The 24,951-nt window shown below is 57.5% G+C and overlaps 2 protein-coding genes across 2 annotated transcripts in view; both read right to left on the bottom strand.

Annotated features, from left to right (window-relative positions):
- LOC143395388 (complement C3) overlaps window positions 1-13,057 on the bottom strand; it is a 30,087-nt gene extending 17,030 nt beyond the window's left edge. The window contains exons 1-19 of the mRNA XM_076850671.2: window positions 12,942-13,057; window positions 11,938-12,130; window positions 10,031-10,193; window positions 9,872-9,942; window positions 8,401-8,495; window positions 8,234-8,316; window positions 8,067-8,157; window positions 7,338-7,440; window positions 7,120-7,246; window positions 6,789-6,904; window positions 6,556-6,702; window positions 5,271-5,480; window positions 4,949-5,155; window positions 4,667-4,825; window positions 3,985-4,114; window positions 3,706-3,777; window positions 3,312-3,512; window positions 1,680-1,788; window positions 1,316-1,401 (exon numbers count right to left, since the gene is read on the bottom strand). Of these exons, the coding sequence (XP_076706786.2) occupies window positions 1,316-1,401; window positions 1,680-1,788; window positions 3,312-3,512; window positions 3,706-3,777; window positions 3,985-4,114; window positions 4,667-4,825; window positions 4,949-5,155; window positions 5,271-5,480; window positions 6,556-6,702; window positions 6,789-6,904; window positions 7,120-7,246; window positions 7,338-7,440; window positions 8,067-8,157; window positions 8,234-8,316; window positions 8,401-8,495; window positions 9,872-9,942; window positions 10,031-10,193; window positions 11,938-12,130; window positions 12,942-13,015 (2,437 nt within the window). The 5' untranslated portion in view covers window positions 13,016-13,057. The remainder of the gene's footprint in view (window positions 1-1,315; window positions 1,402-1,679; window positions 1,789-3,311; window positions 3,513-3,705; window positions 3,778-3,984; window positions 4,115-4,666; window positions 4,826-4,948; window positions 5,156-5,270; window positions 5,481-6,555; window positions 6,703-6,788; window positions 6,905-7,119; window positions 7,247-7,337; window positions 7,441-8,066; window positions 8,158-8,233; window positions 8,317-8,400; window positions 8,496-9,871; window positions 9,943-10,030; window positions 10,194-11,937; window positions 12,131-12,941) is intronic.
- A 4,001-nt stretch (window positions 13,058-17,058) lies between these two features.
- Window positions 17,059-24,066, bottom strand: Gpr108 (G protein-coupled receptor 108). The gene is made up of 18 exons (XM_076850658.1): window positions 23,920-24,066; window positions 23,060-23,179; window positions 22,005-22,055; window positions 21,729-21,811; window positions 20,921-21,045; window positions 20,760-20,806; window positions 20,582-20,650; window positions 20,397-20,501; window positions 19,727-19,860; window positions 19,553-19,628; window positions 19,076-19,149; window positions 18,877-18,994; window positions 18,599-18,729; window positions 18,469-18,512; window positions 18,102-18,151; window positions 17,883-17,966; window positions 17,668-17,792; window positions 17,059-17,348 (listed from the first exon to the last, which is right to left on the bottom strand). The coding sequence occupies exons 1-18, from the start codon at window positions 24,037-24,039 to the stop codon at window positions 17,276-17,278; spliced, it is 1,629 nt and encodes a 542-aa protein (XP_076706773.1). The 5' UTR covers window positions 24,040-24,066; the 3' UTR covers window positions 17,059-17,275.
- Between the last annotated feature and the right edge of the window lie 885 nt (window positions 24,067-24,951).

Raw genomic sequence — 24,951 nt, 5'->3', positions numbered from 1 at the left:
TATTAAACAAATTAAAAAGATTATTGTAACTATTTGTATAATAGTGGTTTTGTAATTTTTTTCAAATGTTCTAATGATACTATTCTGGATATATTTGGTTAAATAACTATATTATGATAAATTGTAATTACATAATTAATAATGATAATATTTATATTATTTAACATTATGTTATAATTTATATTATATAACATTCACAATAACATATTGTTAACAATATGATTAATTAATTGTAACTATAGATTATAAATTATAACACAATAAAATCATAATATAGTAAGTTTGATGTAGGCATAAATAACACATTTGCACTTAATATTGTGAGTTTAATATACCTGATTTTTGATGTAGTGATCTATTTCCAACACTGAAATGTTCTGGGAAAAATTTACCCTTAAAATATTCACAAAGTATATTTTGGGGCCCACATCCTTCCACTCGCTGCAGACTTTGACAGGGCTCAACCCAGCACTGGTATCTACTTAAATTTGCATATTCTCTTCATCATGGATTTTTTTCTGCATTACTTCAATGCTTTAAACATCACGTTAAAATATTATTTGTCGCGGTGACGGAGCTTCTTGGCTGGCCCTGGGTGTCATGCTGAGGACGATGGCTCACTCCTTACCTGCCTGCCCTGCTATGAGCCGTCCACATTTGATCAGAGCTAAGCTGTCAGCACTGGGGACAGACACAGAGGATAGGCCCCCAGGGTCGCCCTGACCTCCGCTGTCAGAGTCCTTTATCCTCCTGCTTGCTCCTTGGCTTCCTAGGCGTCCTGCCCACTCCCATGTTGGGACTGCCCCTCGACACTGGCTGTGGCACAGACCAGCCCTGGCCAGGCGCCCATGGCTACCGTAGGGCTGGCACTGGTGTGCAAGGGCGATGGGGTATCCTCAGGCATTTAGGGGCTGCCCCAAACTCAGGTTCACGTTGTTTTACGTTGGTCCAAACCCACAGAGCTCTCAGCACCAAGAGACCCCACTGTCAACTCTGGACCCTGTACCAGGATCATGGGGGAACCAATGGGTCTCCTCCAAGGGGGGGCTAGTGGGAGGGGCTGAGAGCGCTGCGGGGCGGGGCGGGGCGGGGGGAGTAGGGAAATTCTCTTTTCTTTCTGCTGAGTTTTTCTGTGAACTTAAAACCACTCTAAAAAATGACTTCTTTTTTTCTTAGTACCAATTTTGGAGACTAAGTGTCCGGGTCTGGCCTTTGAAGCCATGCAGTAGCCAGGTCAGAGGGAAGCGGGCCCCTCAGCCCACCGGGGGAGCCTGGTTGGGACGGGGAGATGCCCAGGGCCCCGACTCTCCCTCACCTTTCTTGTCCGACAGGCTCACAGCCAGGATCTCCCATGTGGTGATGGTGTCTTTCAGAAAGATGTTCAGGACCTTCGTGGAGATTCTGGGTTGGGAGAAGTGGGGGCATTAGAAGATGTCCAGCAGGGAGGAGGGCGAGGCCTGAGGGGGCAGGGCACAGGCTGGAGGGGCGGGGCACGTGGGGGTGACCCAGCTCTTGATTTTGCTAGGTTGGGATGTGGGTTCCACAGTGGCTCTCGGAGAGATGGGAGGTGGCAGGTGTGTGCAGATGGAAGGTCACCCTGGCCCAGTGTGGGGAGCTGCGGCACTGGGCAGGGGGTGGCAAGGGGTGGCAGGGGGTGGGCAGGGGCACCCTGGCCATACCCGTTTTTCTCTGGTTCTTTTAACTCTTCTATGGCCCACAGCCAGCTCTCTGGAAACTGGCTTCTGGAAATGATGTCTTCTTCTGGAATTATGTCCTCGTCCATGTCACCTGATGGGGTGAGAATTGGCTTAGGGCAGCCCACCTCCCACACTGTTCCCTCTGCACTGTGGGGGCTCTTAGCTGGGAAACGCACCCAGAGGCATGCTGTGGCTCTTCATGGGCCCAGGCCCAGTTACCTTTCTGGAGTCCTTACTCCATTAAAAAAAATTAAAAATTCTATTTACAATTGTGTTGCTATCAAGGTAAATATAATCTTGCCTTCCTCTGATTTTCAAAGAAAAGAAAACATCCATGGATCTGTTAGTTCCTAATGCCACCAGCCCTTTGGAGAGCTCCCCAGACCTTGTGGGGACCACTGAAGAAGTGGTGGCCTTGAACAACCAGCTGGACCCTCAGCAAGTTAATACAGCTGGACAGGACTGGGTTCCACCCTGGCGGGGCTTTCCTCAAACGTGATGGACAGATCTTAGTTTGGCTCTGCATCTCCATCACAGTAAGCAGGTGGAATCCCATAGATGCCTGACCCACCTGCATTCTGGACTAGTCCTTTCAAGGGCAAAAAAAGAAAAAAAAAAAAAAATGAAAGAACCTAAACCTAAACCCAAACCCAAACTAAATGATTTGCATGTGTGTAACCTGTGGACACAGAGCTGACTACACGTTTTGTCTCATTAAAAACTAAATGAAGGCCAGGGGTGGTGGAGCACGCCTGTAATCCCAGAGGATGGGAGGCTGAGTCCAACCTCAGCAAAAGCAAGGTGCTAAGCAACTCAGTGAGACCCTTTCTGCTTTGGGTCGCAGCACAGACTAGTTTCCCGGGTGAAGGAAACCTCGAACCCCTCTGAGCCTTCCCACTGGCACCCGGTGTGGACAGCCCCATCTTCTGGGACCTTCTCTCCTACCACTTGGTCCTGGGCACAGTGTGTGACTTCAGACTGACTCCCCAGGACTGGGACAATCTTCCTAGGCCAGAACCTCTTCCCTCTCCCGGGTGGCTCCACCACTAGGTTAGGTGCTGCTTCTCCCTCACACCTGAGAGCCTGGCCCCTCATGGAAGGGCCTCCTTCCTCTCCCCTCACAAGGGACCCCCTGCCCTTAGGTGGGGAGTTGGTCCTTGTCACACTCCAGAATAGGGATTTTCTGCACCTCAGGGGGATGTGTATCTCCCTCCTTAAAGATCTTCCCCTCCCCCTCAGACAGGCCCTCCCCCTCCCCCTCAGACAGGACCTCCCCCTCCCCCTCAGACAGGCCATTCCCCTCCCCCTCAGACAGGCCCTCCCCCTCCCCCTCAGACAGGACCTCCCCCTCACCCTTCAGACTTGACCTCCCCCTCTTCCTCAGATAGGCCATTCCCCTCCCCCAGACAGGACCTCCCCTCCCCCAGAAAGGCCCTCCCCCTCCCCCTCAGACTGGCCCTCCCCCAGACAGAACCTCCCCTCCCCCTCAGACTGGCCCTCCCCCTCCCCCAGACAGGACCTCCCCTCCCCCAGACTGGCCCTCCCCCTCCCCCTCCCCCTCAGAGTGGCCCTCCCCCTCCCTCAGGCAGGCCAGCTCCTGTCCCAGGGACTCACTCCTGGCCAGGCCCAGGAGGCCCTCGCGGCGGTGCTGCTGCCTCAGCTGGGTGATGTAGCTGCAGCAGTCCAGGAAGGCCTGCACGCAGGAGGCGCCCAGGGAGATGAAGCGCGCCCTGCGCTGGCAGGGGAAGCCCATGGGGTTCTCCCGCATCCCGTCCTCGCAGCACCTGCGCAGCTCCTTGGTCTTGTACTGACCCGCTGTGGGAGCACACACCTGCTCAGGCAGAGCCCTGGCCAGGTGCCCCCACCCAGGAGAGCCCAGGGCAGACCCAGGAAGAAGTGCCCAGGACCAGCCCTCCCCTCCTCCCTCTTTGGCTCCTGGGAGGTCACGTTGGGGCCCAGATGGCCAGGCCCCAGGCGGGTGGTGGGGAAGGGCAGGCAGAGGGCCCACCTTTGTCCATCCTCTTTTCCATGAGCTGCACGGAGCGACGCCGGCGGGCAGCGGGTTTGGAGCACTCCAATTCTGAGGGGCAGGCGGACCAAGAACAGGTTGGGGAAAGCACCTACTGTGCGCCCTGGGATCACCCCTCACAACAGCCTCAAGTTGGCGTGTGGCTGTTTCCACTGGACAGATGAAGAAACTGAGGCTCAGGGAGAAGCCTGCTGGCGGGGCTGGGGGAGGCGGGACTTGAACCAGGTGCCCCATTCCAGAGCCCCTCGCTGCCCCTACCTGTCCTCTGGGCTGTCTGCAGGTCTTTGTTGGTCTTAAAGGCCAGCCCTGCGTCCATGAAGACTCCAGCATAGTCCTGCCCACTGCCCGGGGTGCAGCCAATGTCTGCCTTCTCCACCACGTCCCAGATCTGCAGGGGGTGGGTGGCCAGGTAGGGACAGGCAGGACAGCATCGCCTGTTCCAGCTCCCCACAGTTCACGCACCCCACCCTACTCCAGCCCACCCACAGCTCCATCCCCACCTATTCCTAGCCCCACTCCTCACCCCACCCCTTCACCTCCAACCCCACTTGCATTTACATCTTCATTCCAAGCCCTGACCAGCTCACTCCTTCCTCACTCTCTAGCCTCACCCCATGCCCCAGGCTTCCACATCAGATGGCCCCAGAGTACACAGGGCCATGCCAAACTGGATCTTACTGTGACCACCCTTAATCTGGACCTTGACCATGACCTTCCCCAAGCTGGACCTTGACTATGACCTTCCCCAAGCTGGACCTTGACCATGACCCTCTCAAGATGGACTGAATTTCCATCTCACCACCCCATCCTGTGTGTCCACTCTGACGTCTGCTCCACCACCCCCGCCCCGTCTTCACGCTCTCTGATCCCAGTCCTGCTCCACCCCATGCCATCCCTGTGCCTCCGTGGTCTTGGGTCAGCCTCAGCCACAGCCACCCACCTTACTCTGAGTCAGCTTGTTCTTCTTGTTGAGCACAAACACGCCCTTGTCCACAGCCACCAGCCCCACTCGGGCCCCACGGTCACCCTCTATCTTGAGGGTCATCTGCTGCCCAGGTAAAGGCTGCCGGTCGTCCTTCCCACCACCTTTGACCACCAGCTGCAGGGAGGTGGGAGAAGCAGGAAGGAGCAATGAGCCCTGGGAGGGCACCAAGGAAGGGGAAGTCCAGGCCGGACCCAGAGGAGGAAAGGTGGAGGGTGGGGGAGCCACGGGGATGCTCACCGTGCCCACGCACGAGTCCTTGACGTCCACCCACACAGAGTCCGCCACCACCTCCCTCTTGCCGCTGGCACCCATCAGCGTGTAATAGGCCACCAGGCGGAAGGAAGGGATGAAATCCGCAGTGATGGTCAGGGGCAGCACCACCAGGTCCTGGCCAGGCTCTCGGGCCTGGCGACCTGCCTTCAACAGCTTGCCCTTGTTCAGGATCTGGGGGACAGAAGGACAGAAGATCAGGGCGGGAGAGGAGGGAGATCTGGGCTTGGGAGGGATGCTGGGTGCTGGAGAAGCCGTGAGCAGGGCGTGGGGGCCCAGGGCCACGGACCAGGTAGGTGTAGTAGCGGATCTTGGCATCCTGGCCAGGGTCCACTCGCAGGTGGAAGTTGACGTTGAGGGTCTCGCCTGGCTTGAGCTCCATGCGAGACACAGAGAGGTGCAGGTAGTTGTTGGAGTTGAACAGCGTGCTGTAGGGTTGGGCCTGCATGGTCTTGACGGCCTGTCGCGCCTGGGGGATGCCCTGCTTGCTGGTGCGCACCTGCGGGAGGGGGAGAGGTATGGAGGCCAGGACCAAGGACACCTGCAGCCTGATCTCAAGGCACAGAGTGTGTGACCCCTGATGGCGAGGAAGGCTTTGCAGATGGGGTGAAGCTAGGGATCCTGTGCGGAAGTCATCCTGGACTATCTGGGTGGACCCAGGGGTGGGTTGGGGTGACAGGGAGAGAGAGGGAGAGAGGGAGAGAGAGAGAGAGGGAGAGAGGGAGAGAGATAGGGAGAGAGAGAGAGAGGGAGGGAGAGGGAGGGAGGGAGAGAGAGAGAGAGGGAGGGAGGGAGAGAGAGAGGGGGAGGGAGGGAGGGGAAGGGAGGGAGGGAGGAAGAGGGAGGGATGGATAGGGAGGCAGGGAGGGAGAGAGGAGGAGAAGGAGGAAGAAGGAAAAGGAAGGAGGCCAAGGGAGAGGGGGGAGAGGTGATTTCTTGGACACATGCTGCTGGCTCTGAGGTGGAGGACAGGTCAGGAAAAGGGCCTGGGGGTGGGGCTCTAGACGCTGGGAGACAGGACACAGATGCTCCCTGGAGCCTCAGGAGGAACCACCTGCCACACCTGGATTGGGGGACTTTGAGGTCCAGAACTGCAAATGAATAATTCTGTGTTTGGTCACTAGGCTGGACCTGACCACCTGCCTTCAACAGCTTGCCCTCGTTCAGGATCTGGGGGACAGAAGCCACAGGCCTGACTCACATGCCAGCCCCCGAGGCCTAGAAGGCAGAGGGATGGGCACAGGAGCTCTGGAGGATGCAAGTCCCTCTTCGGCCTGCGTGGGAGCCAGTGAGGGGCAGATATCAGGAGAGCAGTGACCCCGTGCCAGTAGTGGACCCCTCCAGGAACACCGCAGAGCACTCCTGGTAGGATTTGGGCTCCTCAGTGCCAGCAGGCCATGTGTTCCTGTGTGGCCCCCGAGACAGCTGACCTCTCTGTCCCCAGTAGGATCCCCCCACGCCTGGGACAGCACACCACTTGCAAATCTTGCAAATGGCAGGGTCCTTCTGTACAAGTGCCAAGCCCTGGGGCACCCTCTCCCTGGTGGCGGGAGCCCCAGGATGGGGGGACTCACTGTGATAGTCAGGGGCTGCCGGTTGTTGGGCGTGTTGATGGTCAGCTTGGCCACACCATCATCTTGTGTCAGAGACTGCACATCACTGTCCTGGGCCACCACGGGCACACGGCGGGCTGGAGTGCCATCAGGGTTTGTCACGTACACCTGTGGACATGGGGGTGGGGGATCTGGTGACTCTGAGGTGTGCTCAGTGCTCCTCGAGTGGGGGAGGGTCCTGCCCCGGGTCTCACCATGAGGTCGAAGGGCATGGCTGGTTTGAAGTACTTGGGCGTCTTGGTGAAGTGGATCTGGTACGGGGAGGTCACGATCTGGATCCCACTGTGCTCTGCCTCCACCATGTCGCTGCCTGAGGAGAGGAACCATGAGGGTGGCTCCTGGGCTGCCCCCAGGACCAGGCCTCCTCCCCCAGACTGGGTCCCACCTCCATACGGGGCCTCCTCCCCCAGACCAGAGCTCCCTCTCAGATGCCCCTGTCTTCTCCCTGGACCTTGCTCTCGGGCTGGGCTCCTCCCCCAGGGGGCTCTCCTCTCAGCCAGACTGCCTGGTGGTCCTGGGCCTCACCTGAGTGCAGGATGACAGTGACAGACACGTACAAGGACTTCCCCACCAGGGCGTCGGCTCGGGAGGGCTGCACACCATCCAGCAGCACCTGGCGGCTCAGGGTGGCCTCCCCGGTGCCATCCTCGATCTGGGGAGGGGACAAGGCTCAGCAGAGTGCCCTGGGGAGCTGCCTAAGAGGGGGCGCTGGAGGGAGGGGCGTCCAGGGGCCTCTCAGGTACCACAGCACGCTGGAGGGACTGGGACAGTGAGATCCTCTGGTCGCCATCCTGGACCCCGAAGATGACGAAGGCGGTGCCGTCCACGTTCTTCCCATAAAGGAACCTGCAGGGCCACGGCTTCAGCCGCCTATTCTTGGAAGGCCACGTTGCCCTAACTTCTCACTGTGGCCAAACACCCAGAGTCCCTGGCCCTCACCTGGCTCCTCACCTGGCCACACCTGGCCCTCACCTGGACCTTTCTTCTGGCCTCACCTGGCCCTCACCTGGCCTTCACCTGGCTTCTCACCTGGACCTCACCTGGCCTCATCTGGCCCTCACCTGAACCCTTCTCCTGGCCTTACCTGGTTTTCAACTGCCCTCACCTGGACACTCACATGGCCTCTCACCTGGCTCCTCATCTGGGTCCTCACCTGGCCATCACTCAACCCCATCCTAGGCCCCCTCACCTGGTCTTCTCCTGGCTCCTCACCTGGACCTCATCTAGCCTCACCTGCCCCTCACTTGGCCCCTTCAACTGGCCTCACCTAAACCTACCCTGGCCTAATCTGGAACTTACCTGGACCCTTCACCTGGCCTCACCTGACTCCTCACCTGGACCTCACCTGGCCTCACCTGAACCCTCATCTGGCTCCTCACCTGGGTCCTCACCTGGATTTCACTGGTCCCATCCCAGGCCCGGCACCTGGCTCCTCACCTAGCCCTCTGCTGGTCACACCTCTTGGGCCTCACCTGGCTGTGATGGTGACCTCCAGGCCATTCGGGTCATCGATGTAGTAGAACTTCTCTGCGGGCTCCACCAGGACCTCGAAGCTGGGCAGCACTAGGGTGAGAGCTGGGGTTGGCGCGGCTGGCGCAGGGCCCAGCGCTCCAGGACCCCCAGCACCTCCCCCACTCACCGTACTCCTTCACTTCGAACTCAGCGGAGAACACCTGCTGCGGCGAATTCTCATACTGGGCCCGGATCTTCCACTGCCCCATGCTGCAGAGAAGGTGGGTGAGGGCAGCCGGGCCTCAAGCCCTGATCCCCCTCAGGGACCCCCAAACCCCACAGAGCCTGACATACTTGACCAGCTCTGGGATGTTCCAAGACAAGGGCACGATGCCAAACTGGTTTTGAGAAGACAGAGTGTCCCTCTTGATGGGGATGCCATCTGGGGTCTGTAAGCAGACGGAAAGGGCTGTGGCTCAAAGTGGCTCTTCTGAGGCCAGGCTCTGCCCCCAGCCTCTTTGCACCCCTTCTACAGGTGCAGGGGTTAAGCATGTGGACCCGGGTCCATCAGCCTAGGTTCAACCCTACCATACCATTTACAAATTGGGTGACCTCGGGCAAGTTACTTAACCTCTGTGTGCTCCATGAGCACATGCAGCAAAGGGAGACCATAAAGGCTCCCAGCTCACTGGCTTGGGTTGTCCTTCACATAAGCAGGGCATTGATAAGGATCAGTGCCTCTCTGAATGCAGCTAACAACTAGCATCTTCTGCCCACTTGTATGCCAGACCTGCACTGAGCCTGTGTCTGTGAACACATAAGAACAGCAAGTTCAGTGGGTTCCGCTGCCAGCAGCTAACCTTCAGGAGACAGACATCAAAGCCTGCTTTTCTGGGTTTGGAATGCGGGCGATTCTGTGGATGAGGTTCTCTGTTGGATGGGAGCTGGAGGCACCAGCACTTAGAGGAGGAGACGCGTGGACTCTGTCCCTGGCTGACCGCCTTGATCCTCTACGCAGTCACGGGGCCTTTGCACTCGCCACCACCTTGCATGATTTCTGTCCCTCCTCATGACAATCGCTGAGGGCAAGACCCCCTTCCTCACCCTGCTCTCCTTCCTGCTCCCCTCCTTCTTCCGGTATGTTTTTTATTACACCCAGGTAGATGCCAAGGACTGAGCTGAGTTCAGGTGTTGAGATCCTGAACTCAGAGAAAAGTCCCTTCCCCTGTGAACTTGGATTCAATGGAGGGTGGAGGGGGTTAAGAAAGGAACAGATCATACCACACATGGGATCTGAGTGTGTGTGTGTGTGTTGGTGCCTGCAGTGGGGACTTGCAAATCTATGGGGATGCTCAAGATAGCCTCACTATAAAATTGGGGCAAGGGTGACAATTGAGCAGAAAATTGAAGGAGGTAAGGGAGTGAGCTCTGTGGCTTTTCAAAGGAAAGGTTTTTATGTACTCATGTTTTAAAGAAGAAACTGTCTGTGCAAAGACCCTGGGGCAGGACTGAGCACAGGAAGGATGGCAGGGGAGAGGGGAGGAGGGGAGACAGGGAGAGAATGGAAAAAGCTGTGTGGGCTGCAGGAAGGATATAGACTTTTATCCCAAGGGAGGTGGGAGCCATGGGAGGCTGTGGGCAGAGGAGGGAGAGACCCTCACTGGGGTCTCAGGATGTTTGGGAGCATGTGCTGCCCTGTGGGTCCCCCTGGACCTCTGCCATCTCAAGACATCTCTCTGCATTGAAGTCTCTGCATGCCTCTTTGTCTCTGGGACCCCCTGTCCGTGGTCTCTGTCCTGTGTGACTGGTGCCTGGCTTTCTGTACCTCAATGCTGACGACGATGGTCCGGCCCACTGGCAGCAGCTTGTGGTCCACGGTGAAGATCCGGTAGAGGACTGGAAGGCCGTGGGAGAGACAGAGGAGCCCATGAGACCTGGCCCCATACCCTGGGGCCTGGCCCTCCCCAGCCAGCCCAGCCCGTACCCGTGGAGCCGGGAGTGTAGATGGTCTTGTCTGTCTGGATGAAGAGGTACCCGCTCTGAAGGCTGACCAGCACCACCTTCTCCACCATCGTGGCCCCGAAGTTCGCCAGGACAGTCACAAACTTGTGGCCCTTTTCCGACCTGAACTCCTTGCTGGCTGGGATCTAGGCATGTGCCAGGGGATTGTTAGGGGTCTGCTCCAGGGTCCCATGCCCTGTGTCTAGATTCTGGGCCCTTGGTGGGGCTGTCACCTGCTCCTCTTCCCAGGGAACCTGCCCATCATTTTACTTTGCCTGTGTTGTCCAGTTGGGAGAGGGCAGAGGCACCAGGAGCAGGAGCCAAGGGGGATCAGAGGGTGGACTGAGGGTGGGCTCAGAGGAATGACAGGGTGGGAACTCAAAGGGAAAGGGACTCAGAAAGGGGGCTTCCACTCAGGAGAGGAAATTAAAAGGGACTGAAATCTAAGGAAAGGACTTAGAAGAGGGAGGAGACTCTCAGGAGGAGACTCAGAGAGGGGAGGGGCTCAGGGGGGAGGAGACTCAGAGAGGGGAGGGGCTCAGGGGGGAGGAGACTCAGAGAGGGGAGGGGTTCACAGGGGAGGAGACTCAGAGAGGGGAGGGGCTCACAGGGGAGGAGACTCAGAGAGGGGTGGGGCTCACAGGGGAGGAGACTCAGAGAGGGGAGGGGCTCAGAGGGGAGGAGACTCTGAGAGGGGTGGGGCTCAGAAAGGGAGGAGACTCAGAGAGGGGAGGGGCTCACAGGGGAGGAGACTCAGAGAGGGGAGGGGCTCACAGGGGAGGAGACTCAGAGAGGGGTGGGGCTCACAGGGGAGGAGACTCAGAGAGGGGAGGGGCTCACAGGGGAGGAGACTCAGAGAGGGGAGGGGCTCAGAGGGGAGGAGACTCTGAGAGGGGTGGGGCTCAGAAAGGGAGGAGACTCAGAGAGGGGTGGGGCTCACAGGGGAGGAGACTCAGAGAGGGGAGGGGCTCAGAAAGGGAGGAGACTCAGAGAGGGGAGGGGCTCAGAGGGGAGGAGACTCAGAGAGGGGAGGGGCTCAGAGGGGAGGAGACTCAGAGGGGTGGGGCTCAGAAAGGGAGGAGACTCAGAGAGGGGAGGGGCTCAGAGGGGAGGAGACTCTGAGAGGGGCGGGGCTCAGAAAGGGAGGAGACTCAGAGAGGTGAGGGGCTCACAGGGGAGGAGACTCAGAGAGGGGAGGGGCTCAGAAAGGGAGGAGACTCAGAGAGGGGAGGGGCTTAGAAAGGGAGGAGACTCAGAGAGGGGTGGGGCTCACAGGGGAGGAGACTCAGAGAGGGGGGGCTCAGAAAGGGAGGAGAATCTTAGAGGGGAGGGGCTCACAGAGGAGGAGACTCAGAGAGGGGGGGCTCAGTAAGGGAGGAGACTCAGAGGGGTGGGGCTCACAGGGGAGGAGACTCAGAGATGGGAGGGGCTCAGAAAGGGAGGAGACAGTGAGGGGCGGGGCTCAGAAAGGGAGGAGACTCAGAGAGGGGTGGGGCTCAGAGGGGAGGAGACTCAGAGAGGGGAGGGGCTCAGAAGGGTAGCAGACTCTGAGAGGGGTGGGGCTCACAGGGGAGGAGACTCAGAGAGGGAGGGGCTCACAGGGGAGGAGACTCAGATGGTGGAGGCTGGAAGGGGAGTAGACTCAAGGGGGGAGGGGCTCTCAAGTGGAGGGGATAGAGAGGGAGGGGCTCAGTAGGGGAGCAGCAGACTCACATGGTGGAGTTTAGAGGGGGAGTACACCCAGAGGAAGGGCGGCACTCAGAAGTGGGGAAACTCAGAAGAGGCAGGGCCTGAGAAGGAAGACGCCCAAGGACAGGGTTCAGAGGGACAGAACACAAAGAGTGGGAGGGGCTGTGGAGGTCTGCAGGGCTGGTTCCAGTCTGCGCCCACCTTGATGGTGACGTTGCCCAGGTGTCCGGTGGCGCCACTCAGCACCGTCTTCTCACTGGACAGCACTTGCTTCTTGGCTGGAAAGTCGTGGACCGTGACTGTGACAGGAACGTCCCCTTGAACTTCGTGGGCCTCCAGCACTATGTTTTCCTCATTCTCCAGCCGCAGGATGTTGGGGGTGATCATGGAGTACCTGCCCAGTGGCGCACAGACTGTATTCCCAGGGACAGGAGACTCCAGCCCTAGCCTGGTCAGTGCCTGGATGCTCCTCTCTTCCCTAGCACTTTGCCTCAGACTCTGAAGGGGATCCAGTGACAGCGTGGGACACCTGCCAGCCTCAGGTCCTGGCTATGCCTTCCTCTTGGCACCGTCACCTCCCTATCCCCATGGGCAGGATGGCAGTCACCATGACCTCCCACCCACTCAGCCAGGTGTACCCGGATTTGAAAGCTTGAACATCTAGGGCTGCAGTTTCCCACCAACCCCTGATCCTCAGAAACAAACCCAGCAACTCTCTTAAGTCTCTAGACTTCCAAACCACAATTGCCTAAACCCATATACCCCCAACCTCTAAACCCCAAGTCCTAGAATACTCCAAACCCAAACTTAAGCCTCTGACACCACAGTCTCATTAATACAACCAGATCCACACACTCCCTACCCTGCATAAACCCAAAGTACCAAATCACTAAGCCTCCAAATGCTGAAACTCATGTATTCTGAACTGTTTGGACTTGTTAGCCTCCAGTTTACTCCAACTCACAATCGCTAAATACACAGACCCTCCATCCTAAACCTCCAGACACTCAGTTCCATAAATGTGCAAACTCCAATTCCCCAGTGCCTGGATTCCACGGGAACCCAGCCCACAAACACCCCAGCCAGGCAGCCCAAATTCTCATGTCCTACCACCAACCTGAAATCCACAGACGCCCATGTGCATCTGGATGCTACAAGGACCTGAAGCCCCAAATGCCTGCTCCCACCTGGGCCTGGCTACTCACATGGGGTCCCCCAGGGCCAGGGGGAGGCTGGTCAGCAGCAGCAACAGCAGACTGGGACCTGAGGCAGGTCCCATGGTGCAGGGAGAGTGGAGGCAGAGGGACAGAGGAGAGGGAGAGGATGGGGAGGAGTGAGCAGAGCCGCTGGGAGCTCCTTTTATACACTTGGCCTCTCCCCCACTCAGCCCTTCCTTCCCCTGTGGATTGTCCCTCCCAGGGGCTGCCCCAGATTGCTCAATACATTTCCTGAGGGTTTCAAGCCCTGTTGCCAGCAAGTCCAGGGGTTAATAACTTGAGGACACGGCCCCCAACCCCCTTAACAGAAAGTCCCTGTCCGTTGACATGGCAAATCACAGGGTCAAGGTCAGCTGGCATGCAGGATTGTTCCCCTATCCGCAGTCTGTGATGGAGAACACTGGGGTCTGGGGGCTATGGACACATTCTGCATACCATTCTTCTCTCCTCCCGGGTCGCCTTGCTTTTTCATGAACACTATACCCTAGAGATCATTTCACACTGGTGCTCAGAGAGTTTCCTCATTCTTACAGGGAACTACTTCCTGTCACACTGTGTGGAAGAATCCAGGGTCCTCTTGAGGGGCACATAGACTTCTGTGGTTGCAGATCACACTCTCGCAGTGAACGGTCTTGACCTGCTCCCTTTCCTAGCTTTGAGCTTCCTAGCTGTGGTCTTTGGGCCAGCTCCTGAGAAGCATTCTGAGCCTCAGCTCCTCCTGCAGAATGAGTTGTTTTGCAACTACAGGAGAAGGTGCTGGGTCCACATGTACATGCCCTGCTGACATTGCTAGATACTGCCAAGTTCCCCTTCCTGGGAGCTGGAGTGATTTACCCACTCCTCAGCTTGCATGAAATGCATTGCCAATTTCCCCAGGGCCTGGTCCCCAGAGCATGTGGGCAGGCTTTTGGATTCTTGCAACCTGGGTACAAACTGGAAGCTCAGTGTCATTGACATTTGCATACCTCTGATGCTCAGAGGTGTTGTCCCCTGATCACAGGAGGTAAAGGGTTAATGGGAATGGTGTGAGGGTGGGGGGTCTTGGTCCCTGGAAAGGTGGTTTCCAAACCCCACTGAAAAGGTTAAAGGGGAGTTTGCTCTGATTTCCTGTAAACCACACCCTGTCCCTGGCTGTGCCAGGGTGGGGGAGGCCTGGAGAATTAGAGCAAACCTGGCTTCTATCCCTTTGATTGCAAAACCCTCTCAGGGGAGACAGAAGATGAAAACACTTGCTCAAACTGATCCCCAGTGGCCCCCATGACTTCCCCGACTCCTTCCTCCCATCAGCCACCCTATTTCCTGGTTTCATGATGGCCCTAAACACGGGGACTGGGGCACTGGCAATGCCGACGAGGGACTCCTGTCCTGCTGCAAGGCTTGGTTCCTTCTCCTGGAGCCTCAGTTAAGCCATCTGAACAGTGGCCCACAGGACAGTGCTGCTATTTGCCCTTGGGAGGGGCCCAATGCCTAGAAGTCTCCTGGCTGAGAGGGGAGGATCAATACAGGGTCGCCATCCTTCAGGCTTGTGGTGCTGGGGATCTGGATGGGCTCCAGACCTGGTGACCACAGGCAAGGGGGCTGGAAGGGGAGCCAGAGGCCTGGAGAGGACCAGGCCCCCTGGGAGGAAGGGGAATTCCTGGGCCTCGTGGCCTTTCTTGGGATGTGTACACATTGTGTCCAGAGGCTTGGGAGGGGAATGGTGGACAAGATGAGCCAGCAAGGGAGGGGTGGGGGTTCCCAGTGGAGGCCCAGGCAGCCCAGCATTCTTGTATCTGGGCGTGGCCAGGCTGCTGGCTGACAGGTAATGGGGCATCTGAATGGACTTACTCTGAGCAGGTGCGGCAGGCCGGTACCCTTAGGTCCCGCATGCAGGCATTCAAGCAACCTGCAAGTATTTGGGGGAAGAAATGGCATCTTTTCTGAACATGCACAGAATTTTTTTCTGGACATTGGTCCCGACTTGGTCCAGTGTAGTGCTGTGGCCACCGAGTTGCACTGTGTTGGTGTCACCCGTCTGTGAAGTCTACAGGAGGCTGCGAATACTGTACCATTTACATAGGGGACTTGGCCATACTCCGATTTGGCACCCCTGGATGTCCCATAGGAACCAGGCCCCTGAGACTGCTTATTATTTTCCTGATGTTGAGATTACCTGGAAGTCCTGTGTTTGGTCCAGCACCTCCAGATGGGGTGCAAGGAGGGGGGTAAGGATTTAAGCGTGGGTCCGAGGCGCCCCACTGCACACCTGCCTGGGTTGGCTGCTGCCTAGTACACCCTGCCCCCATTCTTTCCTCCCTGAGGACTGGCCTGCTGGTCCTCCAGTTAATGTTTTTCTAGAAACATTCTCACCCCTTTTATTATAGTACAGTTATTATTTTGTTAGCTATTGTTGTTAATCTCTTCCTGTGCCTGATTTATCAATTAAACCTTATTGTATGTATGTATAGGAAAAATCATGGCAGGCACAGCAGCAGCTAAGAACTGGGAATAGAACTCAGGCTCCAGTTCATGTTCCAAAGACGTCTGAGTGTCTGATTCCCGCTGTCACAAATGACTGTGAACTTACTGGCTTAAAAAAACACACGTTGAGTACCCTACAGTGCTGGAGGTCAGAGGTCTGAAATTGAGATGTGGACGGGCTGGTGCCTTCTGGGGAGGTTCCATTTCTTGGCCTTTCCCAGCTTCCATAAGCCGCCTGCGTGCTTGGCTCAGGGGCCCTTCACATCCTGCAGCCTCTGCCTCCCTCCTCACGTCTCCTGCTCTGACCCTCCTGCCTCCCCTTAGAAGAACCCAAGTAATGATGTGTGATCCTGGGACTGGGTCCACAGGGTGACCCAGGGTGACCTCTCCATCTCAGGTTCTTCACTGAATCCCATCCTGAGCCCCTTCTGCATGTCAGGAAGGTCATGCCAGGCCTTAGAGTTGGGGACTGCACACTCTGGGGTCGGGGAGGCGGAGAGTATGCAGCCTGCACACGGAGGGCCTGTGCCTTCTTGCTTTAGATCCTCCCTGGCTCCTCCTGCTGCCCCAGACGGCCCTCAGGCTCACCCCTCCTGGGCCTGCAAGGCTCTGACTTCCTCATCTGGCAGCTCTGCCCATCTGTCTGAGCTGCAGCTGGGGCTGCTTCCCTTTACAGGAAGTCCTCCCCAGCCTGCCCCATGCCTGTGGCCTCCTCCAAGGAATGTTTCTCAGAGATCCCAGGGGTTCCCAGGGACCCATGGGAGGGGAGAGAGGACAGGATCCTGAGAACCTGCTCTGAGTGGGTGCCCAGGTGTCTCCAACTTGCAGTCACTCAGGGTTCCGTGAAGGCGCTGAGATCAGTGTGGCTGACCCTGGACACAGCCACTCATATCCATTGTTGCATAGGAAACTCAATCAACTCCAAGGTCCCATTTGATGGGACAGAGAGGTTAAGTCAGTGATCCAGGATCACACAGCAAATGGCACATTAGAGAGGTTGGTCCCAGAGTTCAGCTGTTGGTGGGCAGTGTGTGCAGTGGTGAAGGACAGCTCCTCAGAGAGGCCCATGGTCTGGCTTTGAGCCTTTAGTCTCCACTCACTCACTTGTGGTGTGACCTTGAGTGAGTTACTTAGCCTCTCTATGCCTCAGTCTTTCTGATGAGTTAAAGTCCACTTATGTGGGCCGGAGCACAGGCAGCCACCACTATGTCAGTACTTATCATTTTGCCCTTGGTGGGGGCCACCTCTGGGCCCTCCCATCCCCCTCCCCCTCCCCCAGGTTCTGCACATGCCATCCCTCACCTGGGCATCTCTTCACTTTCCCTGGCCTTCATGGCTGAGTCAGGCCCTGTGTGGCTCATCCCAGGTCTGATGGCCCAGTGATGGAACTGCCTGGTGACATGTCCCTCTCCTTGACCCCCCACCCACCCTGAGGAAACATGAGCCCTTGAGGGCTGGAAAGGGGTGAGGGCCTTGACCACTGCTTTGTCCTCAGCACTGACATGGGGCCCAGAACACAGTAGTTGCTCAATTAATATTTATTGACTGTGTAAAGCAAATACAGGTTGTAAACACAACTTCCACCGAGACCTCAACCCCCAGAAAGGCAAGAAACCAGGGTAGCAGAAACGAAGTGGTCCTTATTGTACAGCTGGAAGTGGGTGGTGGTACCCTGGTGAGGACAGGGCTGCCCACCAGTTGCCGGGAGGAAGGGGCAGTCCAACTTGTAGATGGGCTCCTCTGGGGACAGTATCCTCGGGAGCAGGGTGCCTTATCTGCAGGGTCCCCCAGTTCCCACAGGCTTTGGAGTGTCAGGCTGAGAAGCGGGCGGGAGGAGGCCGCTGGCTGGGGGTGCAGAGACATCACAAGAGCTCCCGCCTGCTGGCTGTTTTGTTGACTTTGGACAGGCCTTCCCGGAACCCAGAATCCGTCATTCTGGGGGCAGACAGCAGAAAAGGCCGTCGGGAGCTGAAGCAGGAGCAGACCTGCCCAGAGCTGCCCCAGGCCTGACCACTCTGCTTCGGCCACCCAGGCCCTGCCCCAAGAGCAGTCCTGGCCCGCCACTCCACACCCAGGACCACCCTGGCTGACCCTCCATGGGCCTAACGCAGCCCGGGTCAGCTGTGGCCCCCCACGCCATCCCAAATGGTCTTCACCCATTCAGCCTGCCGGAGAGCGGGGAGCTGAGAGGAGCCCCGCCCCTCGCCTGGCCCCGCCCCCAGATGCCCTGGCCACACCCACTCGGCCGGCCTACACTTGCTCCATCTGAACATCCTCCTCATCCTCCTGGGGCAGCTGCAGGTACGGGTTGTCCCCAGCTGGCTGGAATTTGTAGCCCGTGAGCACAAAGAAGGCAAGGGTGGAGCCCTCCACCAAGAGCTGGGGACAAGGGGCAGAGCGGAGGCGTCAGGCACCCCCCCCCACTGTAGGGCCCACCCTCCCTTGAACTGAAGCTTCCCCAGGGCTCACCTGGTACAGCCACTGCCACTGGAAGGGCACTGCCACCCGCAGGAGAATGGCAATGATGCGAGTGAAGTAGACGTAACAGATGACCTACGGGGGCGTGGCAGGCATGGGACAGAACAGGTTAGGGCCAGTGGGGTGGACAGAGGGTGGGGTGGGTGCCAAGAGGCTGGTGGTTCCGGGCCCCCCGCCAGGGCCTCCCCATGATGAGGGCAGACCTCTTACCATGACATAGTAATGTCGGAACAGCTTCAGCTTGGCCAGGTTCACTGCCACTGGGAGGTGTGCACAGACAGGGGGGTCAGGGGCCACTGAGGGCAGGACCAGGGGGAGAGGGGAGGGGGCAGGAAGGACACCTGGGGGAGTGTCCCAGGGCCAGAAAGTCTGGAGAGGAGGCTGGGGGTCAGGAGGTGGGAGGTGGCAAGCAGAGAGAAGGGAGGTGCCAGGCAAGGGAAGAGAGGCTCATGGGGTGTCCAGGGATGCAGAGGCCAGGAGTGGGCAGAGTCAGGAGGGGTATCCAGGGGCAGAAAGAAGGGCTTGCAGCAGGAAGATGGCTGGGGGCCGGGGGCACAGTCCTGGGAGCAGGCCTCACCCTTCCCGTCGGTGTCAGACGCATCCTGGAGATGCCGGATGGACCTGGGACGGGGCAGGGGACAGAGGGCAGTCAGTTCTGACAAGCCCACTCCTGTAGGGAGCAGGATCTCGGCAGTCTGGGTCCTCACCAGACAACTGGGAAGAGGATGGCGCCACAGCAGATGAGGTCCACTAGAAACAGGATCTCCTTCCAGAGCCCGTAGTCGCTGGCGCCCTCCTCGCGGGACTCGATGACAATGTACGCCACATTGGCCAGGACCTGCATGGCCAGGCGGGTAGGTGGTCACCTCTTGACGTACCCTTGACTCCTGTGGGATGTGAGCTCCCACCTCGCCACCAGGAAATGCCCCCTGCCCTCCTCTGATGGCCACGGCACCCCCACCCCCCGGGAGGCGTCCCTGCGCACCTGCAGGGGGATCACAACCCCAAACACCTTCTTCTCCTTGTCAGACAGGATGTACTTAATGAAGGCCCAGCCCGAGCCGATCAGAGCGATGGTGATGAACAGGAGCGCTCCCTTCAGCCTGGGGCACGGGCATTTGATGAGGGGGGCCTCCCCTGCCCACTTCCCCCTGCCCACGCCGCCCGGCAGAGGGGGCACTCACAGATGTGTGATGTAGTGCACGACAGCGAGGCCTTCGATGGGGTGGCCCTGGCTGTTGATGAAGTAGTAGTTGATCTGGAGGTGGACGGATGGGTGGACAGTCAGACCGGGGGATGCCTGGGTGGGTGGCTGGTGGGTGTGTTGGGGACGTGGGCAATCCCACGGGATGGGTGTAAAAACTTGAACGGTTATAATCAGGATGGGGGGGACTCAACAACGGACAGTCATCACCCACAACAGCAAAAGGACAGGCAGAGTTGGATGAGTAGATGGCCAGGCAATCGGTGATGTGGACAATCATAGTTGGACCAGGGGACAGTCAGACTGGAGAGTGCACAGTGGGAGCTGGACAGGACAGGCAGACAAATGAGATGGGGAGACAGCTGCAGAGTTGGACACCCAGGCCTGCAGAGCTGGGGGGAGCCTGGAGCGTCCCACCTTCCCAGCCCGCCCCTTGCCGCCTGGCCTGGGCGCTCACACTATGGAAGAGGAGGGAGATGCTCTTGGTGAACGCCAAGGCCGCCATGAGCCAGTGGATCTTGAAGACATTGTACCTGGCAGAGGGTTGGGGAGAAAGGGCCGGGAGAGCGTCAGTAGAGGGTAGGGATGGGCTGTGGCGGGAAGTGGTGGTAGGTGTGGACAAGGGCATTACGTGTTCCTGCAGAGCACGGACACCCAGAAGATGCCAGCCGCCAGGAAACAGGCGGACATGATCAGGTACAGCTTGAAGAGGGGAATTTCAGCAGCAGACAGGAAGCCGTCGGGGTTCTTCTCCCGGATCATCACCTAGGGAGGGGGCAGGTGGTCGCAGGGCCTAGCTCTGGACTTGGGGAGCCAGTACGGCAAGTCTCCAGCTCTCCTACTTCTGGCTGGGAAACTGGCCTCTGAGCCTCATCTTCCCCCATCTCTCCAGTGGGTACACAGCCACCCCTTGGTATTCCTTGAGGGTTTGGTTCCAGGACCCTGGTGGACACCAAAGACTGAGATGCTCCAGCCCCTTATGTAAAATGGTGTAACATCCGCATAGAGCCTCCCACAGACTCTCGGTCATCTCTAGATGACACAGTACCTGGAGCAACATGCGGCTGTGCCATATTGCTTAGGGGTTAAGAACAGGGAAAGTCTATATACTTGGCACAGTTGCAACATTTTCCCTAACGCTTTCAATCTGCGGTTGGTGAATCCTCTGACGGGACATGGAGGGCGGACCATACGGGTGCTATTTCCCACCACTGCCACCAGGAGGATTTTAAGAAGTGACACTGGGGTGGTGCTCCTGGCCTGTGGCAACCACAGCAGCCAGCTGCTACCCCTCTGCTCACAGTGATGTCAAATGGACGCTCCCGGCCGGGCATGGAGTTGTAGCAGTTGTGGAAATTGAGGTTGTACTGGCCTTCCTCTGCCCTGGAGCCGATCACCACGTGGAACTGGGCAGGGGAGAGACAAGCTCAGCCTGGGGTCCCCAGCTGTTGGGGGAGGCCAGGCTGCAGGCACCACACACACTTACACTGAAGTTGTAGGAGTTGTTGAGGTGGCCCAGGCCCAACACCAGCTCCTGGTCCTTCCCATTGGGGTCCTGAAGGGACAGAGTCCCTCCATCAGCTGGCCTTTCCAGATGGCCCACGCTCGGGTCCCCATGCACCCCTGGGCTAGGCCTCTCTCCCTCCCACCCTGGCTCACCGAACCTGAGACACTGCGAGTTTTGCCTTGGCTTTGTTGACTGTGGAGGTTCCTGTAGGAGACAGGTGAGTGATTTTAAGAGGAGCAGTCAGAGGGACAGCAAAAAGTAGGGGGATCCACAGTGTGACCCTGCCCTTCTTCCTCCCTGGCAGGCAGCCTAACTCACCATTGTCTGCTTCGGGGCTGACTGTGGGCTCTGGCTTCGGAAGCGCTGGTTTGGAAGTCTCTTCGGGGAGAAGCCCGGGAGAGATGAACAATTTCTTCTGCTCCCCATATTTTCGTACTTGGACCCTGGGGTGAGAAGCAAGGGCCTGAAGCCTGGGGTCAGGCACACACCTGCACTGAAGGACGAGAGCCCCTCGGGCGCTCTGCATCTCCTCCCCCGGGACAGCACCTGGCTGAGCCTGGGGTCACCAGGTTGACCCCAGCATAAACCATCACCCATCAGGGCGAGCCCCTCACTGCTCTGCGGGCTGCACTGGCCACTACCCGTTCCTCCACACCGACTCCTGCTTTCCACGTTGGCACCTCATTTTGTACCCAGTGAGGCAACAGGGTGTCGAGAGTCCCTGGCACCAGGCTGCCTAGGTCTGAATCCCAGTTCTTAAGACTCAAGTTTTCTCCTCTGAAGAATGGGCATAAGCACAATGGAAGGACCAATGAGTTCACACATGTTAAAGCTCCCGGGGCACCTCTTGGAGCGCAGGAGGCATTCAGCAAGGACGACGGAACGTAATGCTGCCAGTCTACAAGCTGCACCTGGTCTTCTGCTGAGCCCCCAACATTCCCTGAGCACCTCCCTCTCCTTCCTCCCAATCATCAGAGGCTTGAAGCAGACACTGGACAGTAGCGGCTTCTCCCAGGAGACTCCAGGGTCTTTTGAGCTCCTGTTCCTCCTGATCAGCTCGGCACGTGTGGGTATCACACTCAGGAAACCCTGACTTGGATCTTTAGCCAGTCGTGCCCCAACTCACTGCAGACCCTTGATGTCGATGAGGAACAGGACCAGGAAGCTGCTACTGTTTCTTTGTAGAGGACAGTCATGGTAATCCCGGGTCTGGTGAGCAGGCAAGAGGGAGCAGGAGTTACCCCTTCCTATGGGTTGGTGCAGCCCCACCCTGTTTACCTCCCCCAGGTCTCTTCTTGTCCCCACCTCTGGGGAACAACCAGGGACTATGGGTTCTAGAGGCAGGAGACAGAGATTCTCCAGTCCCCAGAGCCCCTCCTTCCCTTCCCACCCCTCCACTCACTGAGTAGGAGCGAATGCCACCAGATCGAACCCGGCTCAGACTGAACCCCACCTGGTGGGTGTAAACAAAAAGGGAAGATGTGAGGGACTCCAGGAGGGACCCCTCAAGCCACCTCTTTCCCAGCAACAGAAATGTGGCTTCACATTTACTGAACATCTGCAGTGTGCCCAGATCCCACACTCTTTCTCTGAGTTTCCCAACAACCCATCTCTCCCCCGTCCTCTTCCTTCATCTCCAGCCATCCCATATCTCTCAATCTGCATGGCACTTCCTCAAGGAGAACTTCAACAGCTCACCCTGTTTCCCACAAATTAAAATGTTGATGGGTTTCTGCTCTGGGCCCTGGGAGGTCACACCAGGACCTGACATGAAGCTCTGTCTTTTTCAGGGTGTGTGATTCTGAGCAAGTGCTGTACCTCCCAGCTGGGGCCATCCCCTGAAACCTGGATTCAGTGAATTTCCACAGCATTCCTGAGAGGTAGTTAAGAGGGAAGGAGTCCAAAGAGACTGCTGTGCAGAGGACCTGGTCCTGGTGGAATCAGTAGATGCTAGTCATTCACTCTGACTCCCTGGACTGAGGCTGTCTTGCTCACTGGTGTGCCCTCCCCTCCCATTAAGAACAGTGTCTAAGTCAGGTGTGATGGCCTGTAATCCCAGTTACTCGGGAAGCTGGGATAGGAGGATTAAAATTTGAGGCCAGCATGGACAATTTAGAGAGATCCTGTTTCAAAATAAAAAATAAGAAAGAGGCTGGGGTGTGGTTCAGTGGTAGAGGGCTTGCCTAGCATGCACAAGGCCCAGGGTTCCATCCCAAGTACTGCAATCAAAAAAAAAAAAAGAGAGAGAGAGAGAGAGAGAGAGAGAGAGAGAGATAGTGCCTAGCACATATCACATGAGATATTATTATTCCCAGGTGACAAGTGAAAAAACTGAGGCTCAGAGGCCAAGGGCCTTGCCCATGATCACATGAGTGAGGGGCAGAACTAGAATGGGAATCCAGAACTGGAGGAGGAGGGGTGAAGCTTGTGCACCCAGCCCTCTTCCAAGCCCCTCACCAAGGGGGCCTTTTCGTCTGTCTCTTGGAGGTCCAGCCGTAGGAGCCTCAAATCCACTTCCAGGGAGCCATTGGTGTAGAACCCGAAGCTGTTGAGCTGGATATCTGCTCGCTTCTCCCCCTGCCGGACACCAAGGAGGTAGAAACAGCTCAGACTTCTTTGTACCAGCCCAGCCCCAAGGCTCTGGCTGGACGTCTCCGTGCCTCCCAGTCCTCTTTACTTAGGACAGGCCTAGAGGGTGACAAGAGAGGATGTGAAGACCTCTCCGCAGGGTGTGTCCCCGAACCACTCCAGGACAGGGACAGAGTGGCCCTGGATTTTTGAACTACAGTTCTGGTAGTCCAGGAAGAGAAACGCTGGGGCAACTGGCCCTCACTGGCTGAGAACCACTCTGAAAGTAATTATTCATCTCAGTGCGCCTGGCCTTCACCTCCTGAAAACTTTCAGATTCCAACTGGAACCCCAGAGGGCTGAGATTTCGGCTAAGCCCCCAAGATCCCAGCGAATGTCCCGAAGATCCCACTCGAGAATCCTCAGGACTTCCTCTGAATGGCACCAAGGGACCCCAATGTCCCCAAAGTGAGCCCAAGAACTTCAAGGGCTTAGAGCGAAGGGTCCCGAGAGATAGAGCCCCAGCCCCGATCCGCAGGCACGACTCTAGCGTGGCTGGCCAGGTGACTCGTCACCAATACGGAGAGCGATTCTGGGACGAAACCACTCCGGGCCTACAAGCGGGGGGCGTCAGACTGCTCCATCCCGCCTCAGGAGGGGGGAGGATGGACGAGACCACTCCAAGCCAGGAGCTTCTCAGGGGCAAAGTTGCGCCCCGCCACCCGAGTCCGCCGCGCGGCGGGCCTCACCGTCAGCGCCAGCCGGTGGATACGCCCGGAGCAGCCGCCCAACAGCAACAGCAGAAGGAGCCGCTGCCCCCACTCTGCGGGGCTCCAGCGGCCGAGCCCCCTCCTCTCGCTCACTGCCATCTCTGGAGCTGCCGCCTCCCCTGACACCGCCTCTGACGCCCACAAGCCCGCCTACCAGCGAACCAATCGCCGCACCAGGGGGCCGAACTCTTAGGCGTCTCCAGCCCACCCAACCAATCAGCTATCTCTCCTCGATGAACCGCGCCTATGCGACACTAGATGGACAGCACTAGCTCCGAATAGGAGTACTAATATCCCTTAACTCCACCTCCACTTTCACCAATCCCTAGAAAGATTGTCCCGGATATAATTTGATAAACAGTCCGTCTAACCAATTAACCTGGACCTGATATCCGGCCCTTAAAGCGGAATTCCTTGACCTAACTCTTAACGGTCCAGGACTACATTACCCAGAATTCAGCGGACGCAGACGCACTGGACAAAGCGTAAAAGAACTACGTTTCCCAATATCCCCAAGGACAGACTTCCGCTTCTTACTCTGGGGATGTGGCTCCTAGCCAGAGCTTAGGCTTTGGGTAAACACACGCATCTGTTGAGGCTGTTCTGTTCTCCTAATCTTCCTGGTCCACAGAGAGGCCAAAGCCTCGCCCCAGGTTAAGTCTTGACCCTTGGATGACCCGTGACCCCAGGCTGAGTCTCCAATCTTAGACTAAGCTGCGGTCCCAGAGTGAAGTAATTGGAGGTCCACCTGCAGAATTCAGGCTTAACCCTTTGCTGCTGCTGAAACTCAGCTTTAGCCTGAAACCTTGACCCTCTCTCACACCCTACCAAACCCGAACGTCCCGCTCCCCATGCACATTGAGCCTTAATCTCCGGCTGAGCCCCTGGTCTGTATAAGCCAGCCCTGACTCCAGATTATTCCTTCTCCTGGACCGTAGTTTCAGTTCCTGATCCCTAACTGCATTGCTGACACCTCTGGTAAGCTTCCTACTCCAGTCTGAGATCCCATCC

The sequence above is a fragment of the Callospermophilus lateralis genome, chromosome 1, assembly GCF_048772815.1.
Source record: "Callospermophilus lateralis isolate mCalLat2 chromosome 1, mCalLat2.hap1, whole genome shotgun sequence".
NCBI lineage: Eukaryota > Metazoa > Chordata > Mammalia > Rodentia > Sciuridae > Callospermophilus > Callospermophilus lateralis.
The sequence above is the reverse complement of the archived record's forward strand: the minus strand, read 5'-3'. Positions and strand labels throughout refer to the sequence as shown.